At 38.2% G+C, this 18,183-nt stretch overlaps 1 protein-coding gene across 1 annotated transcript in view; it reads right to left on the minus strand.

Annotated features, from left to right (window-relative positions):
* Positions 1-359: 359 nt before the first annotated feature.
* fbxo41 (F-box protein 41) overlaps positions 360-18,183 on the minus strand; it is a 37,112-nt gene continuing 19,288 nt past the window's right edge. The window contains exons 5-14 of the mRNA XM_033991958.2: positions 17,745-17,818; positions 12,047-12,426; positions 7,423-7,661; positions 7,206-7,321; positions 5,688-5,840; positions 4,918-5,013; positions 4,725-4,843; positions 3,881-4,039; positions 2,101-2,216; positions 360-563 (exon numbers count right to left, since the gene is read on the minus strand). Of these exons, the coding sequence (XP_033847849.1) occupies positions 501-563; positions 2,101-2,216; positions 3,881-4,039; positions 4,725-4,843; positions 4,918-5,013; positions 5,688-5,840; positions 7,206-7,321; positions 7,423-7,661; positions 12,047-12,426; positions 17,745-17,818 (1,515 nt within the window). The 3' untranslated portion in view covers positions 360-500. The remainder of the gene's footprint in view (positions 564-2,100; positions 2,217-3,880; positions 4,040-4,724; positions 4,844-4,917; positions 5,014-5,687; positions 5,841-7,205; positions 7,322-7,422; positions 7,662-12,046; positions 12,427-17,744; positions 17,819-18,183) is intronic.

Below are 18,183 nucleotides of genomic sequence, written 5' to 3' on the forward strand. Positions count from 1 at the left end.
AGCCAAACGGTGCCTTTTGTCCGATTTGAACCAGCCAATCAAATAAATCAGATAAAAGTCTTATTCAGTCTTCATTTCCGGTGTCTCCTCGACTTTGAGTGAAAAAAAAACATGAAGAATTCTCGAGAAAGAAAACCTACATCCAAGTATGGTCCAACTTGTGCAATCTTTTATGTTGTATGCAGTGTAATGAGCTCCTGCCACTGAAATGCTGTGTGAAAGGTAATCCCAGGTATCAATAATAATGTGTACTGAAGTTAAAGTTACAGCGTAGTCTGGCTCTCATGGTCTGAAATACTGACACCCAAATCTTCTTATTAAATCATTTGAATAGTAATGTTTAACAATGATAGCCTTGTTCCTTCTTCTTCTTCTTCACCTTGTAATTGCTGATGCCATTTCACGTCTTTGTAACTCCATGCAGCAGGCTCCGAACAGCTGGGTCACTCGTGATTGAAAGGAGCCAAAATGGCACCTCTCCAAGACGTGTTCGCGAAGTGTTAGCAGATACTGTCAGCTTTTACGTGGAGGATTTTGGAGAAGCCTGGTCTCTTCTTCAGACCCTAAAGAAAATGAAAAGTTTTAACAAATATGTCTTCACTGCAGTATCTATGTATCTATGTGTCTGTCTAAATGATAGGTCATACTACATGCATTTCTTGCTTTTGAGTCAATAAGTTGATGATCTTAACAGACAAATGGAGATTGATTAAAAGTACATTGTAATTGTAATTTCTTGTGCGAAATGTCTTTAAAACTAAGCCGTGTAACTTCCAGGTGCACAGTGCTTGTCTCCACAGTATAGCATTATTTTTTTATTTCCATGGGGACCAGCAGGTAGTGCCAAGATCGATAACTTTAATGCCATACTGAGAAAATTCCAGGCAAAGCGAGAAAAGTTACTGATGGTAGTTTTGATCAGATGTTTAATAAAATGAGAAATATTCAATCAAGTAATACTTTGAACTTTGGTTACTTGAGTTTACTTCACATTTAGCCAGAAATCTACACATGTCAGAAGCAGGAACTGTCTAAAGAATCACGGAAATTATTTGGAAAAGATGTGCAACAGATTAAGACAGCCTTCCCTCTCCTAATGATGATTAAACACGAGCCTCTTTTTTTTTAAGCGAATAAAAATAACTCCGAGCTGTTGGGAGCATTGAACATTTTGGAGAGGTTACCTAACTACTGCAAGTGAGCCATGCTTCTCAACATCCAAAGCTAAACACACGCTAACTGACTCACCAAAAACACCAAAACAAAAATAAAACCTGGGATTTCGCTTTTTTTTTTATATATATACACTTGCACCTTTGAATGTGGTCAGTTACAAACAACCCAAGCGTCTCAAAAGTCATCCCAAAGAAGCATGTATGCAGATTGACTCATGCTTTAAACGGTGTGTATCTGTGGTATAAATAGATGCGTTTTACTGTATGCACTGCAATGCTGGTGAAAGTGCAGACATGTGGATGGTGTTATGCAAAACACTAGGGACATGTTCACTATATAAAGAAACATTGTGTGGGTTTAGGTGTAAGACCTTCCTGGTTTGTTTTGCAAAGCTTTGAACACAGTGGAGGAATAAATGCCTGGATATATTACACACTGATTACATAAGGAATTGGCCGGCACAGCTACACATTGAGAGATGCTTCGGGCCTCTTCTTTGTCCTATATTGCTGCTGATATGTTGCAGAATAACATTAACATGGCATGTCCTGTGGAAATCAAGCATTTTATGTATTTACCCTAAACTAGATCAAATATGCAACTGTTAAGAAAATCAAACAAAACAAGTGAGTACACAAGCCCATATAAAACATTAAAAACAGGAGCAGGTGTGTGTATAAAGGTTTGTTAAGGGATTATTAAACTACGATTGTGTCTTTTACTTTTCCTTGGAGTGTGTTCCATTTTTGTGAAGCCAAACAGCTAAAAGCCTCTTTCCAGCCTCTTTCTTGGAGGTTGATTTAATCTTAACTATAAAGTGTATTTTGAACATTGCTTAGGGGATAGGTTAAACTTTAATGCACGTTTTCATGATTTCATTCTAAGTCCCAATAGTGAATAGTGATGTTAAAGGCTTTGTCTCACCTGCAGCTTATTTACCATCTCTTCAAATAATTTTCTAGCCTCAGGGCTATTGGGATCCTCAAAGTAGTCTTCTATACCAATCTGCACCACAATAGACTTCAGGCTGCGGCAAACACCTGCAAAAAAAGACAAAACACAACATTGTCATTGAGAAAACATCAAGCCTCATGAGATACAGTATTTGGATATCCCTTTATAATAACTACACTTTTAATAGCCTTAATAAAGCATGAACAAAGACTTAATTCATAATGTTTATTGAGAATGATTGAGGCTTAGTAACTGCTTAATTAATACTAAACTCCAACTAAGCCCTTAATGAAGTAGTTGCTAAGCCTGACACGTTCCTAAAGCAGATATATTGTGCTTGCGTCTGCTCTACAGTTACAATCTCTGACACTCGTGGATCATTATATTGTTAACTGGGACATTTTAAATCATAATATTCATCTAAAACGACTTAATAAAAGAAACAAATGCGCTGACTTCCGTGTTACAAAACTACAGTGTCCAATGGGAGCTGACATGCCGTAAACGTCATCACAACAAAGAGCCGTGAAGCTGTCGGCTCCTCCTGTGGAAAGCTGCAGATCACGCCAATGAGCGGATTTGTTTTGTTTTTTTCATTTGTACCAAAATGACTACGGAACGCTGCCAAATCCTACGTGTATCATCGATTGACAAAGTAAGTACGTCACAGTGGACGTATGCTGGTGGCGGTGAAAACAGGGATTGTTTGGCAAAATGGCGTCTTGAAAATAAGCAATTCAAGATTGTTCAAATATGAATCACTCCAAATACAACTTCGAGAGGGTAAAAGTGAAGGAAACAACTATAGCATGGTTGAACGCTCTGAAAAGCCCATTTTGCAGAATAGGTCTGCTCTTTTGTTTGTTATTAAGTCATTGTCTAGTTATAATAAAGAGGTGCCAGTATTCAATTCGTGACATTTACCTTCACAGGACAACGGCTCACAACAGATTTTTATCATTTTAATAACAGATACAACAACTTGACATGAAGAAGCCAATATTATTCTAAGCCACATAAATTACCTTAACAGTTTCGAGAGTTACTGCCTAATGCCAAAAGCTCTGCTAATATCCACCACTGAAGCTGCCTGTGTAATCCCTCAGTTGGCCAGGTAGGTTCCATAGTAAAAGAATTTTTTATTCTGTCAACTGAAAAAGTTTTAGCGTGAAGACATTTCGTTGTTTTTTTCTGCATTTGTCTCTTTTTTTTCTGCACTCGTTGCTGCACTCATCACCATGTTAATTTTATGGTGATTATTTATGTTTTGATTTGTTGTATTGTAATTTTAATGTCTTTCTTATTCTGTAAAGCACTTTGAATTACTTTGTGTACGAATTGTTCTATACAAATAAACTTTCCTTGCCTCGTCTTGCTCGTCCAAATGGCTTCTTTAGTTCTGATGGTAACTGGTGAGACAATGCCTTATATCTGTTTGAAGGAAGGAGGTAACTACATTGAAACTAACATGGTATTTGTTATTAATTAAGTCTACTGAACTACACTAAGGGCGTTCAGACCCCTAATGGGTGAGAACTGAAGAAACAGGACAGAACCGAAGGAGCCACTTGCGTGGGTGGTGATACGTCTTCACTCTTAAACTTTTGTCCAGTTGACAGAAGTAAACTTTCTATAACTATATTGTCTGAAGCTGTTTACTTCCACAGCCCCTCTGTCCTGTGCTATGTGTGCTATCTGAGAGCTTCAGTAGATCCACAGATAGTAACACAGGGGTACAGTTTGCACTCACTGTTGAAGTGGAGCAGTGCTTTGGGGGTCACGGGTGTAGAGGTGAGCACCAGCATCTCCAGCCCCTTCAGCCCCTCTCGACAAACCTCTGCTGCCACCTCCTGGTTGACCTCGCTCACATGGTCCAGCTCCAGTACCTGCAGTCGCATGCAGTTCCTCGCTGTGAACGGGACAAAAATATCAAACGGCTTAGAGGGAGTAGTTTATAAAAAATCACAATGCAGTAAAAATTAAATGTTTTGTTCCTCTCCACTTTGCATAAGCTGTTAAAATGCTATATATTTGCCCTGTATTAACTGACTAAATATAGGTGTGGAGGTGGGTAGAGAAGCCAAAACTGTACAAAGTAGTGGTAAAGTAGTGGTAATAATTCAGAAATGTAATATTTTTAAAGGCTAGACAAAATTTTGTAAAGATACATGCAAGTCAAATCATTTCATATTGTCAGCATAAAACTTTGTCACTTGTAGACTTACTAACAGTGGTAAATACTCAAGTGAGAGTACTGCTACTTCATTAAAAAATATTTCTCAAGTAGGAGTAAAAGTATGTTAGTTGAAAAGTACTCTAAAAAGTACAATTTTACTGAAGTTACTCAAGTAAATGTAACTGTGAGTACTACCCACCTCTGGATAAAATGTTTACACGGACGTAGCAACATGGCTAAAACTTAGGGTGGGTCAATTAATAGAATTTTCAATCTTTATGTTCAAAAACTATGATTGAAAGATATTTTTATTTATTTATTTATTTTTTATTCAGACAAAATAAAATAGAATAAACATTGTGATTCATCAATAAAAGAAGAAAAAACACAGCCCGACTCAAAATGATTGAGAATTTACCGAGTGATGCCAGCCCTTGAATGCCACATCCAGCCCCGCCCACTCCCAGAGCTCGGAGGTGTGGCCAACATCTGCCAATTGTCTGCAAACAGCGATTACTGAAGCGAGCTGGCTGTTGGCTGTCAACACATTGATTTTGTCAGTAAAACTTCTTATGGCAACATCAATGTATAAAGTAAAGATAGATTATTACCATGGATGAAGCGGTGCCACCTGCAGGGAAATAATGTCTCTACAGCCTGCCCCCAGCGCCCAGATGACCTCCTGGCCTACGGGGTCTGTGGCACTCCTGCAACACAGCATGTGCACTGTGACTGTGGGAGTATTGTTATTAGTAATAAGTGTTAGTGATTGATTTGGAGTTTATGTTGTAATAGTGCATTTTATTAAACTTCTGCTCTAAACTACAGGTTTTTCACAGAGAGACACTGGATATTTAGTTGACTGCACAAGAGGAAATGATGCAACTTAAATAATTATAGTGTTTGTGGTTGACTGACTGTAACCATTTCAACTGTGATCTTAGTTTAGTTTATTTAATGAGATAGGGCCAGTGCACAATATACATATACTTAACAGGAGAGATGCTTGTACTGGGTTATAGCACTAATACTAATCTCCACCTGTAGTCCCTGTGCAGGCTCATGTTATAATTCATAAAATCAAACATATAAAGAAAATGTCTTTACAATGACTGGACCATCATAAAAGTTCTGTAACACTATCCATATCCAGTTCTCTCAGGATCTTAAAATCATCATCCATCATCCAAAAACATCCATCACTTCATTCACTCCAGAACATCACACCCTCTCTACCCTCTCCAGACACACATCAGTCCACATTAAGAGAGCAGCTTTGGATTGAGAGGAGCCATTGTTTCGTCAGGCGTGATTTGATGGTGTCATGTTTTGCAGCCCTCACTGGTATATTATAACAAATTGGAAGTGTGTTTGTTTCTACCTGTAGGTTACGGCCTGTAGGGCTCGGCAGTAGCAGCTGGCCAGCCAGAGGGAGCGGTCTGTCAGGAGGTTAGGGCAGTGAGAGATCTTCAGTATGAGCAGGCTACTCCCTGTGGCTTTCAACAAGGCCTCCAGACCCTCCTCCAGACAACCGCTGTATAAAGACAACACTGTTTTTAATGAGGAAATTACACAACAGTACTGAAGTAAACATGCTTTGTACACATCAAGTATGGCAAGTGACTGATACTAGTACTGTGTTTAGAGCTATTACCATGGAAATCTGCCATGTTTGTGGTAGTAATGCAAAACTGTCATTGAGATACATTAGCCAAAACAACATTAAAAGTAAACAAAACCCCAGTGGAACAACCAGATGACCTCACACCATTCAAGAAGCCCTACAGTTTAAAACAGCTGGAGCACAGGTCTGGATTATATGACGGAATTCGCTGCACAAATAAATAAAACAATAAAAAAATACTCCATTCACAAAATAGGATTGATCTCCATTCAAAGGAATCATAAGACTAATATGACAATTTTCTGGAGCCAGTCCAAAACAAATAATGATAATGTTGTGGATCATAATTTTGGATATTTCTCTCAAAAACAATACATATCTAAAAGTGTTGTTGAGTCCAACCATAGAAGTTCCTAACTGGGTCCAACTGGCAAATTAACAGCTGTTTTAGCTTTGTTTTTTGTTACTTTTTAAAATGTTGCCACTGTTCTGCCTTGGACCCATAGACTGACCCATAGAATGCCCCTTCCCGCACATGCCACTGGTTTAACAGGGCAAGGGTGCTTAGCGGCGCTGTCAATCAAACCTGCTGCTGGAGTGACCTCGATGAAAGAAAATGCTTCACTGGTCTGTTATTAATGCTCATATCATGATTTACAGACAAAATAGCCAAATAAAAACACCAGGATCATATAGTGCAGATTAATACGAGTATTTTAAGACAAAAATTACAAGCCTGACAGCAGCTGTTTAGCAGAGAGGGGGCAACAGTTTTTTTCAAAAGAAACTGAATTGGAGCCAGAGTCTATGGAGCTGGAAGCACACCCACACTCACTTCCTATTTGGAACACAGCAGCTAAAAATGGCCACCCATTGAATCAATGAACCGTGCTCAATGGCGCATGTTGCGAGTTTGTACATCCGGACCATGCACAGTTGAGCAAGGGAATAATAACTAAATCATAAATAATAAATTATAATGTTTGTAGTTCCAGGAGCTTCTGAATCATGTTCTAAACCTGTGGCTCATTCAGGGTTCGTTCACATCGCTCACATGTTCGTTCATGTTCTACCACGTGACCACTCTAACCAATCAGTGCTTGAGCTTAGCTAGATCCATGATTTATATACACAGTCTATGCTTGGATGGAAGTGACATCAAGGGCCCTCCATCTGAAATTATGACACCACCATATTTCTAAAACATGACCTATTTAAAAAAAAAAAAAAAAAGTTCTTGTAGCTGGTTTATACTTCCTTGTTCTGTGCGCTCACCGTGTGCTTTTAAGATAGTCCTCCTTGCTCTCCTTTTTACCTCTCTGTCTCGGCTTAAGGTTTTGTAGAATAAGGGAATGTGTCTGTGTGCACCACTGAGACAATGTGCAAAGGAACTAGGGGAGAACAAAACAGACATGAGAAGAAACCAACACAACTTTTGTACTGCAGTCTAAAAACATAAATGGTAAAAGTCTGCATGTACATAAGAATCTACCTTGGAAGAAATACGAGCATTTTCCAGCAGCACTCTGGTCCACACCGCTGGATGCCGAGCCACAAACTTCCAGTCTCGGCACACCTCTGCGGCCCGGAGGAGGGTTTTGGTGTCCAGGTAAGTAAAGATGCAGAACAGGGCAGCTCGCATCTTTAGGACCTCCGGACTAATGACCTCGTTGGATTTGGAGGGGCTCTTGGCGTGGCGACACGGTTTGCTGTAGATGGGTTCAGGTCGACCTATGGAGAAAAATGTAAAATGTTAACCATGAAACCAACACTATAAATGCAGTAGGGTCTAGAAAGTGCACAGTATTCGTAAATAGAGCACATCGAAATGGCATTTTCCCCCCTGCAATGCTTTTCATTCATATCTATTACACTTGTTGTATAGCATCATAACAGTTATAACCGTACTACAATGTTCTGATTGGTCATGTTGACAGAACTGGATACTTTGGTGCCATTATAGCAATTTAATAATAATGTTTTAAAAGGACTTGTATACTTATTTGTTTTTTGTTTGTATTTTTTCAGCATTTTGAACAAGGCGCCCATGACAGGGGGAGTCGAAATGCTTTCATTGGGTCTCCCTGTATAAAAAGATATAAAGAGACGATAATAAAATAAATACATTTTTATAACGTAAAGTGACATAATTATGCAATACAAGCAATTTTAAATGCATATCAATTGTGTGTTCCATCTCCATTGTGTCACTTGACTCTTTTGCCAACACATGCTATTGCAGAATTAGATCAAAAAATAAAATTAATGAATTAATTAAAATCATAATAATGGTAGTAATAATGATAGTAATAATAATAATAATAATAGTAATAATAATAATAATGATAGTAATAATAATAATAATGATAGTAATAATAATAATAATGATAGTAATAATAATAATAATAATAATAATAATAATAATAATAATAATAATAATAATAATAATAATAATGCACTTCAAAATTTTGCACTTTACTTCATTTCTTTACTCAATAGAGCTGACCAGTGGTAGAAGGATGAACCATATTTAGCTTGGATCACCTAATTGAAAGTGAACATTTTGCATTTGAAATACAAATAGTCACTCTTTGGTTTATTTTTTATACATTCAGAAAATGTAGAATGCCTCATGTACAGCATCATCTTGTCACGGGTAATAGAAAGAAAATCAAAAATACAAAGATGAATTATTAGTATTTGTCTGGAAACTATAATTCTCTTGTTTGATCGCTTGGCGGCACCATTCTCCTCCAGTGTTTGGCAGGTTATATAAATGTCTTCCTTGGTGCCATCAGTATGTTCTGTTGCTATATATCGGCTGTTCCCGTGTGTCCAATCCAAGCCTGCCTTATTCCTCCCGGTGAGAACCCAGATGAGTCACTCCTCTTTGGCCTTCGAAGGTGTCTGCTAGAAACCATCAGGGCTCTGAACCATTGCTTACACGCTCTTATCCGCTTTCACTCATTTTTTTTTCTCTTTTCCCTCATGCACACATACCACCTACGCTCAAGCCTGCCAAATGAACTAAAAAAACCCAACTGTGTGTGTGTGTGTTGTATGCTGGGAAAAAAATAACATGCACACATACATACCATCTGATCTAACTTGGTCCATTGCGAATACAACTACGTCAAAGCCAGTGGCATGTTGTTACACTACACAAATGTTTGCCTTATGCAGCAAACACAGACATAGTCATAGGAGAGTGGTCCGGTGTTAGCTATTTTCCTCCTCGTATGTAGTGTGCAAAGCGGTGTGCAAGAAGCCAAACGGCAGGTGGGTGAATGGCAGCGAGTTTCAGCATTTTGGCAAAAGCAGCGAGATGTACGATCTGTGAAGGATCTGAAAAAACATTAGCATTCGGACTTGGCCGCATTACAAAAGAACTGATCAATTAGAAACACGGTGAGATGAAAGCAGCCAAAAAGACGCTCACAAATCACACTTTTTAATGTCATGGGCTTCAGGCTCTGAGAGGTTTTAACGCCATGAGCTTCAGGTTTTGAGAGGTTTCTTTGAAGATAATAATAATACTGATGAATGTGATCACTTAACATTTTAGAGGATATTTATAACAATCAATAGATTTTTGAGTATTTTTAGATAATGAGAAATTTGAATTGTATTTATGGCAATTAGTCTTAATGAATTTGATCTGTTTTAAATGTTTAATGAGGAACCTGATTGTGTTTATTCTAATGAGACATTGTTATTGACGGAATCTTGTTGTTAGAGGCACTTTTATGTAAATAAGCTTTGTAAGTTCTGTACCTGCCCAAAGACACATGGAAAGCAGCTTGTAGCTAAAGCTGGCGCAGATCATCTTTTCTCTTGAGATGAATGTTTTCTGTGCACTGTCCTTGTTTTAAATTAGTGAATAAATAATAATTAACATTTTGAGCAGGACTGTACATAGGGTTACTGGTTGGTTAGTGCAGAATGACACAGAGTGTCCCAAAAGTCACCGACAGTTGAAAAAAATCCATAACTCTTTTGTTTCTAAATATTTTTATTTTATTTTTTCAGAGCATTTAGAACGACCCTTCCGACATTATTATGAGCAAATACAGCACCGAGGAACAAACCCTCATTGTACAGTGGTACTTTGAGTCACATGGGTCAAATTCACAAACCCAGCGGTGTTACGTCGACATTTTAATACCAGAGATGCTCCGAGTGTAAATGCCATTAAAGGAATAATGAGTGGTTTTCAAAGACGGGGGCAGTATGTGATCTCCACAGACCTGACTAGTCCCGATTTCTTCCTGTGGGGTGATCTTAAAGAAAAGGTGTTTGTGAATAAACCTCAGGCAATAAACGACTTAAAACATGATATGGAGGATCAGATAAGAGACAGGAAATGCTTTAAATGTGATGCAAAGTTTAAGTTTAGTTTAGTTTAAGTAGTGATAAGTTATAACCGTATATATTGCCAAAAATCTCGGAAGGTTCAGTTTACCTACTGCTAAAATTTGGTGAGTATAACTTTAGAAGATTTAAAAGTGTCAGTGACTTTTGGGCCACCCTGTATATATGTATTTTTTTATACAAGGCTGTGCAATTAATTCAACTTTTTAACTGAGAGTCTAAGCCAATCCTCTGTCAGTAAAAGCACATACTTTAGAGCAGAGTTTAGACTTTGGAGGAAGAAATACAACTTTTTTTGTGTGTCAAATGGCAATTATTAAAATCTCTCTGTGTATCGTTTATAATTAGAAAATTTGGATTGAAAGACATTTTTAATTTTACTCTACAAAGATGTAGTATATGGCAGATATGAACGCAAAAAAGCCATTATACATTTTGAGCTGATTCAAAGAAGATTAAAACAACACTGTAGTACATTCAAAATAAAAAGTGTGAGAAAAGTGTGAATATAGATCAAAGAAAGAACACGGTACAAGACATCTCCACATCTCCATCTACCACAAAATTAGACTCCTCTCCGCTTCATTGTCATCATATAATCATGTCACAAGATTATTAGTGGAAGTGCAAGCAATTTAGACTAATTGGGATATGAGTGGGTTTTAATGAGCCGTGCTATATGACCCAAAACAGCAGTCTCATAAATAGTTAATCACTCAGTCAGTAGAACATAGACTGCTTCACATCAGATAAGATCAACCGAAAATGATCACTACACCAATCACTTTAGTAGGAAAGAATATTTCTTGGTGGTCTACATCATTCTATTTGAGGATGTAAGAATAAACTTCTGGATGCATATTTTAATGATCTGTAACAGTTAACCAAATTGATACTTTTGACAACCCTGCATGGCATAACACATCTGGTAAACTATGCTTGAATTTAAGACATTCACAACTCACTCAGAAGAATACTTGCTAACTTCTGTTCTCTCATTTCTGCGCACACTCGACCCATCAATTGACTAGACGATCAAAGGCTAGCAGCTCTAATGGCTCGTAAACTGTTGTTAAGTTTGGCAATTGAATCTGGATGTACTTGCATTCAGAGTATATTTCAAGTACAGCCTGGTATGATGAGCCCAGCAGCATGGAGGTCTGAGGTAACAGTAGTCTTACCTGTATTGGGGTAGTATGTGCTGACACGGTGTGGTTGTGGCAACAGTGGTCTTACCTGTGTTGGGGTAGTATGTGCTGACACAGTGTGGTTGTGGTAATAGTAGTCTTACCTGTGTTGGGGTAGTCCTCTTGAAGTATCTGAAGCGTATTGGATTTGACAACGCTACATGTAATTGGTTCCAAAATGATCTTTCAAAGAGGACCAGACAGTAGTAGCCAATGGGTTTAAATCTAATTTTCTAATTTTAAGTAAAGGAGTACCCCAAGGCTCAATTTTGGGGCAGTTATTTTTTAAATATATTTATGAATTATATTGGTTGCAACTTAAGAGAAACCCTACATGTATAAGCAGATTATGTTGTTTTGTACTCTGCTGATCAGGTACTTTTAAAACTGTAACAAGATTTTAATGAAATCCACAATTCTCTCATAAATCTTAAATTATCACTGAATGCAAATAAAACGTGTATATTATATAAATCTTTGTACACAAATTGGTACTCTACAAACATTCTGGTATGGGTATTGTAACAGTAGTTTTACTTATTGGGGTGGTAGACTTACCTATATTGGGGTAGTATGCTCTGACATGGTGCGGGTATGGGGGTACAGACTGCTGGACTTCTGCCACAGCCCTCCTCTCCTGCTCCCACATCTCCTCTGACTCCGTGGTCCGGGAGCCCACGTCCGACACGTCCCCCTCCTCTCCCTCACTGTTCCTGTACGGACGCCTCTGCCAGTTCTGAATGGCCTGTTTCCGCAGACCCCAATTTCTTGACGCCCCACCGCAGGAAGGAGAGCGCTCATACCCGCCCCCCTCTCCAAGTCGACACTGCATGTGATAGTACTGTGTCTCGGGACAGTCCTCCATCGGGTGCATCTCTACACTATCGCTGTCATAGCCCCCGGAGCCCTGTGACACCGATTTGATCCGACCAGACGCTCTGCAAAATAAAAAGAAAAGACAATATGACATTAAACCAATATCACTTCTGCTGGTAAGAGTAAGACATGTATAAAAAAGCTACCAAAGGCCTGGGACATGACTGGATTTGCCTAGTTTTTTTTTCATTTTGATGAAGTTTATAATTTTACTTCCTGTTTGCACAGCAAAGGGACAGCAGAGGTACATAACTGTTACAACCTAATAACCATAATGTTAACAAGGACCACAACTTTACATTTACACAGTATTTATAATGACAAATAAAAATAAATGACAACCAGGCCTGTCAACAGAAATTTAGGGGCCTGGGACAAGAAACCTCACATGGGCCACTCACTAATATAAATGAATAGGAAGAGGGTCCAGACCTCCCCCAGACATGATGTGGGCTGATCTGTGCAAAATGTTCAATGTTCATGTGACCAACAAGTCAACACTGCAGCAATTCTCTGGAGGCTTTAAAATGGCTCTGTAGTCCATGTAGAACTTATTTGCTGCCAAGATCAGCAGCTCCATGCAAAATAATACAACCCTCATGGCGGCACCCGCGGAAACTTCCAGAATAAGGTGAATACAAAGTGCAAATATTCTATAACTAATTTTACTACTGCTACGACCACTTTTTCTTCTACTATACCCAGCATAAATACAACTATGAGACCACTGCTACAGGGAACAATATTTTTTGCAACTAAAATGTGTTATTATTACATGTAAGTTTAAGTTTTCATATTTATGCAGGATTCTTTGTAATGGTTTGCTCCAAAGTGTGCAAAATATACAATCAGGAAATGGGAAATAGATACTAGATTTGACAACATGGGATGCTCCAGACAAAAATCTACTACACTACAACTATAACTACAATAAGCAATAACATTTCAAATTATTAATATTACACAGAGGTCTACCTATACATACAGTATATAAGGGAAAAATTTAAAATAACATTAGCTAAAACAAAATCTCACTGTTTACTTGTGACTTTAATGAGCAAAGTCAATCCATCTGCAAAAAAGCAAGTACTCAATACAGGTTTACACCAACCCATTTCTGCACTGAAATGAAATAAGGATGCTCAAAACATAGGAAGCATTCCAACAACGTAACAGGGGGCAACGACAAATCTGATATTCATTACTCTCTAATTATGTAGTAGAGAAAGAGGCACATGGAAGAACTAGAGACACTTCATTAAAGCCGTCTGCTGTTAAATTAAAATCAACACATTAATGGCATGAAATCATCTCAACCACAAGCTGTATGCTGCTTATTAAGTGTTTTTATGGGAAACAGGGGTAAATATGCTGCAATTATCATTAACACCTTTATCTGGCATCTAGTAGACCTATTAAGAACATAGAGTCATGCTGAGTGCACAGGCAAAGGCTGTCTGGAGAAATATTCTACAAAAAGCACAAGAAAAATGTGTTCAGTTACATCCTTTTGCCACTAGATGGAGTCTGCTGCTGCAACACTGCCTGGACTCAGTGGAGCTGGAATCTGTGTGAATCTATAATTAAAGTGCGTTTTTCATTGTGTTATCTTGCCATAATCCCACCCATATCTATAAAGGAGGCTGTTTAAGGCGCTGACTGTTGAGAAAAAGCAAATGTGACAAGGAGCCTGTTCATATCGATTTTTATATTTTACAGTTTGAATTCATTGAGTGAAGTCTTTATACCAAATGTATTTTTGTATATTAAAATAAATAGAAAAATGCCACGTTAAAATAGATAAATATTCAAAAAGAAGTAGGTAGAAGTGAACTAGATCCTACCCCCTTTTTCAACAGTGACATCATTTAACCAGAGGTAGGTAGTACTCAGTTACATTTACTTGAGTTTTAAATTTTTCAGAGTACTTTTCTAGCCACACTTTTACTCCTACTTGAGCAATATCAAATTATTAATCAGTTGTTACAGACAGACAGTTACCGGTACTCTTACTTGAGTAGTAGTTTTTCCTTGTTACTTCTTTACTCTATTTTACTCTTACTTGAGTCATTTCTCACTCCTCTGTACTTCTACTTGAGTAAAATTATTTTGAAGTAACGTTACTCTTATTTGAGTGGATTTTTTGGCTGCTCTATCCACCCCTGCATTCAATGAACAAGACAACAATTATGTTACAACAAAAATACAGTTTAACCCATTTCCTTTGCAGAATTATAGATGACCCTGTAAATGACTGTTCTTGTTAACATACATTTACAAAACATGTTTCTATTTGTTCCATTCAGTATGTGTGGAATTATTGTCAAATGCTAAACTACTGCATTTTTACTAACAGTAATAGCCCCACATACAAGTTTAACATATATTCTGTAATTAGGGGAAAGATGGACAGATTGTCTATGGTAATAACTCATGTACAAATATTCAGAATTCATATTAACTTTTTACTGCAGTTTTTGTCAAATAGGTCAGCTGTAGCAAAACTGACTATACCTAGACTAGATTCATCTAGATCTCAAACCAAATAAACACAATGTCCTCAAACTCCATGCTAAAATAAAGTGTCTGCGTAGCCTGGTGTATGAATGTGTGTGTGAAAGGGTGAGTGGCTTCCTGATGTAAAGTTCTTTGAGTGCTTTAAAGGTAGAAAAGCGCTCTACATTTACCATAGCAGCGTGTGGACAGAAAGCATTATTTAGAGTCAAAGGTATTACATTACATTGAAGAGAACCATCTGGGGCCATCTGCCAGCCTTTACCAGTCTGACTAACAGAATAGTGAGAACTCTTGTATAACTTCTTGATGTTCCATTTGGCTAAAATGAGAGCCCAGCAGATGGCACCGGGCTTGTGTGACACGACATGCTCTGTATAAGCAGAGCTGATTCAGTGGGGAAGGCCTGGCAGATCCCCCTGTGATGGCACATTGGGAAACCTCCCATAGCAACTGGGAATGACACTTGTGTTAGTCAGAGCCGCACCATGTGTCTGATAGCTCCAAAAGGGTGCACAAATACCTCTGTCACACCTCATTTACAACGGGACGCCCAACCTGCCACCCTCAGGTCCTCTCTGTTCTCACTGCTAAGCTATCAATATGTAACAGACAACACAAGGCAGCTGCTGACAACAGGAAAAACACATTAGCTGGTGAATTTACCTCCATATCCGCACAATGTCCCAGCTTCACACATATATTACCTCTCATTAAAACATTGTTAATTCCCTCAGGTTCATAGTGGGACTTTAGTGGCACAGGGAATTTGAATAATCTTATTAAATATATATATTTTTTACATTTATGACAATACAATCAAAAAGTATTGTTTTAATACAAATGTATTGCTCTGCTTGTTTTAGGCTCAAGGGGCAAAAATTCTCAACAGTGGAACAAGACTAAAAATCAAACTTTTCTTACATCCAGTTGAGAGAAATGCACAGATGTCGTCCCTGTCTCAAATGCGCAAAGCTCTGACCTTCTGCGTGTTTTTCACAAACTAAACAGTTCATATTGATGTTAAATCGTCTGAAGTGCATCTGTCTGCGTCGCCATGTTTGTTTTGATTTACTTGGGCGCTTGGCCTTTGGCTCTCACACAAACCTCAAAGCTGCTCTGTGATTGGTTCACCCAATCAATTATCCTTACAGCGGGAGCACACCAAGATGGATTCTTGTGAGTTTGTGAAATAAGAAATATTGCAAGCATCCATCTTACTGTGCAAGGATAGAGCTCCGTAATCTCCTCTGATAATGGGAAACAGTGATGCAGTAAAACATAATTGGAATACAGTATGTCTACATATATATAGATTTTTCAAAGCAACCAAATAGTGTTTTTTATGGAGACGCAGGAGAGAGATTACTCACACAAGACAGAACGTAATTATATTAACATGAAATATCCAAAAGGTAAATTCACAAATGTTGAACCCGATCATTTCTATTAAGGTCTGGACTCTAGAGCTCATTGAATTACAACAAAAATCTGCATTATTTAGCTGCTTCCCATCTGTATTAAATAATATTAGTCTATAAAATGGTGATGATTTCATTTGAAACCAGGCAATATGGCCAAGCTCCCACGTGCCCAACTGGCTCACACCACAGCGTCATAACAAACATAATACAGCACATACCAGCACTTCTGTCAAAAACTCTGAACCAGTAACAAGTAAAAAAAAAAGAAAAGCTCTTGATTCATCATTACAGACATTTCCTAATGACATAACCAAAACAAACCAATAAATGCCACTGTTAATCTTTGATGGCAAATGTGAAACCTGTTCCCCTCTTCCTCCTTCCCTCACCTGTGGTCTCTACTCTTCCTCTGTCAGGCTAAAGCTGACACACTATTGGACAGCAGTAACGTAGACAGCATCTAGTGGTGAACTGTGAGAATTACAACACGGCTGGTCGGACAATCTAATTACAGATAGCATCTTTAAAATTGAGTAATTCCATCCAATAAACCATGTAGTATTGAGGTTAAAAACGATATTGTGTGTGGAGAAAACATGCACAAAATAGTATCAAGTCAATTGCAAAGCTCCCAGGGTCTCTGCTGTGTCTCCACGTCTCTGACAGATTCACTACAGCTGCTCACAGGCAAAACGATGAGGTGTGCTCCATTCACTTGACAGTCCAGAGGAGGGCTGTGCAATATAACGCCAAAACATGTCTATTTATTTAATCTGGGCAACTCAACTCTTTTCTATTTTCATATCATGTCAGTCAAAACATTAAATCCTGTTCCTATGACGATATTCTACTTAGACGAGCTCATCATTTTGTGTTTCCTCCATCACGCTATGAGTGAGTGACAGGTGGATTCAACCAATCACAGTGAAGTGTCAAGTCTCAGAAGCAGCAGATGGATGTAATCAGCCCTTAATGGAGGATAAAAAGATGCTAACTACATGAAATCGTGACTCAACTCTAAAAGAAATGTTTTTTTTTGGCATAGCGCCCAAGTCCAGAGCGATCATGTTTCTAGGACTGAAAAATATAGCTCACAGGTAAACACACATTACACCCAAGGCCATTGAGAGCAATATAAAAGCTTACAAACTTTATTGTAGCACCTGATAGGCGGTATTTAGAAGCTATAAATGCTGTGTTCAAAGCGTCTTATCATAATGTGGGACGCAGGCTGGTCATAATGATTCGCTTGGTGGGTTGAGCTTTGACTACTGAAAGTACTGAAAGCATTGGCATCACTTCATAAAGGTTTAATTAGTAGCAAGATGCATAGATTCTTTAGGGTCTAATGGAGCCTCTGGACAATTGAAAGTTCCCTGGTCTGAAGTAAAGGGATGTGACAGTGTCGATAAATACTAATTGGGGTCAGTGTGGCCACTTACCCAGTGCTGGGGGAGGAGCGTCTCTCTGACACTTGGTACATGCCCCTTGTGCTTCCAGAAAGACTTGAGTTTCTCTGTAAAACACACACAGTTGTATATAAAACATATGAGTAAAAACAATCGATTTTCCCTCTTCGCATTTTACAATCCAGTATTTAGTTGGTACAAATATAGTACACAATGCACAATGTCTTTTAATGACTAATCAAAGAAGAAATCCACTTAGCTGTTATCATGAGATCTTATTACAAAGATGCTCTGATGAAGGAGATGTTTGGATAATGATGTTATTGAATTACATTGAATATATTAATCCATAATCATCAGATAAAAGTGACAATCTCATCTCGGAGTGGTTAGTACTAGGATAGGAGACCACTAAGACCATCAGGAGCTGCAGCTGGGCAACAGTGTCTGGTCTGTGGACACTGTTATTGTG

The sequence above is a fragment of the Periophthalmus magnuspinnatus genome, chromosome 1 (assembly GCF_009829125.3).
Source record: "Periophthalmus magnuspinnatus isolate fPerMag1 chromosome 1, fPerMag1.2.pri, whole genome shotgun sequence".
Taxonomy (NCBI): domain Eukaryota; kingdom Metazoa; phylum Chordata; class Actinopteri; order Gobiiformes; family Gobiidae; genus Periophthalmus; species Periophthalmus magnuspinnatus.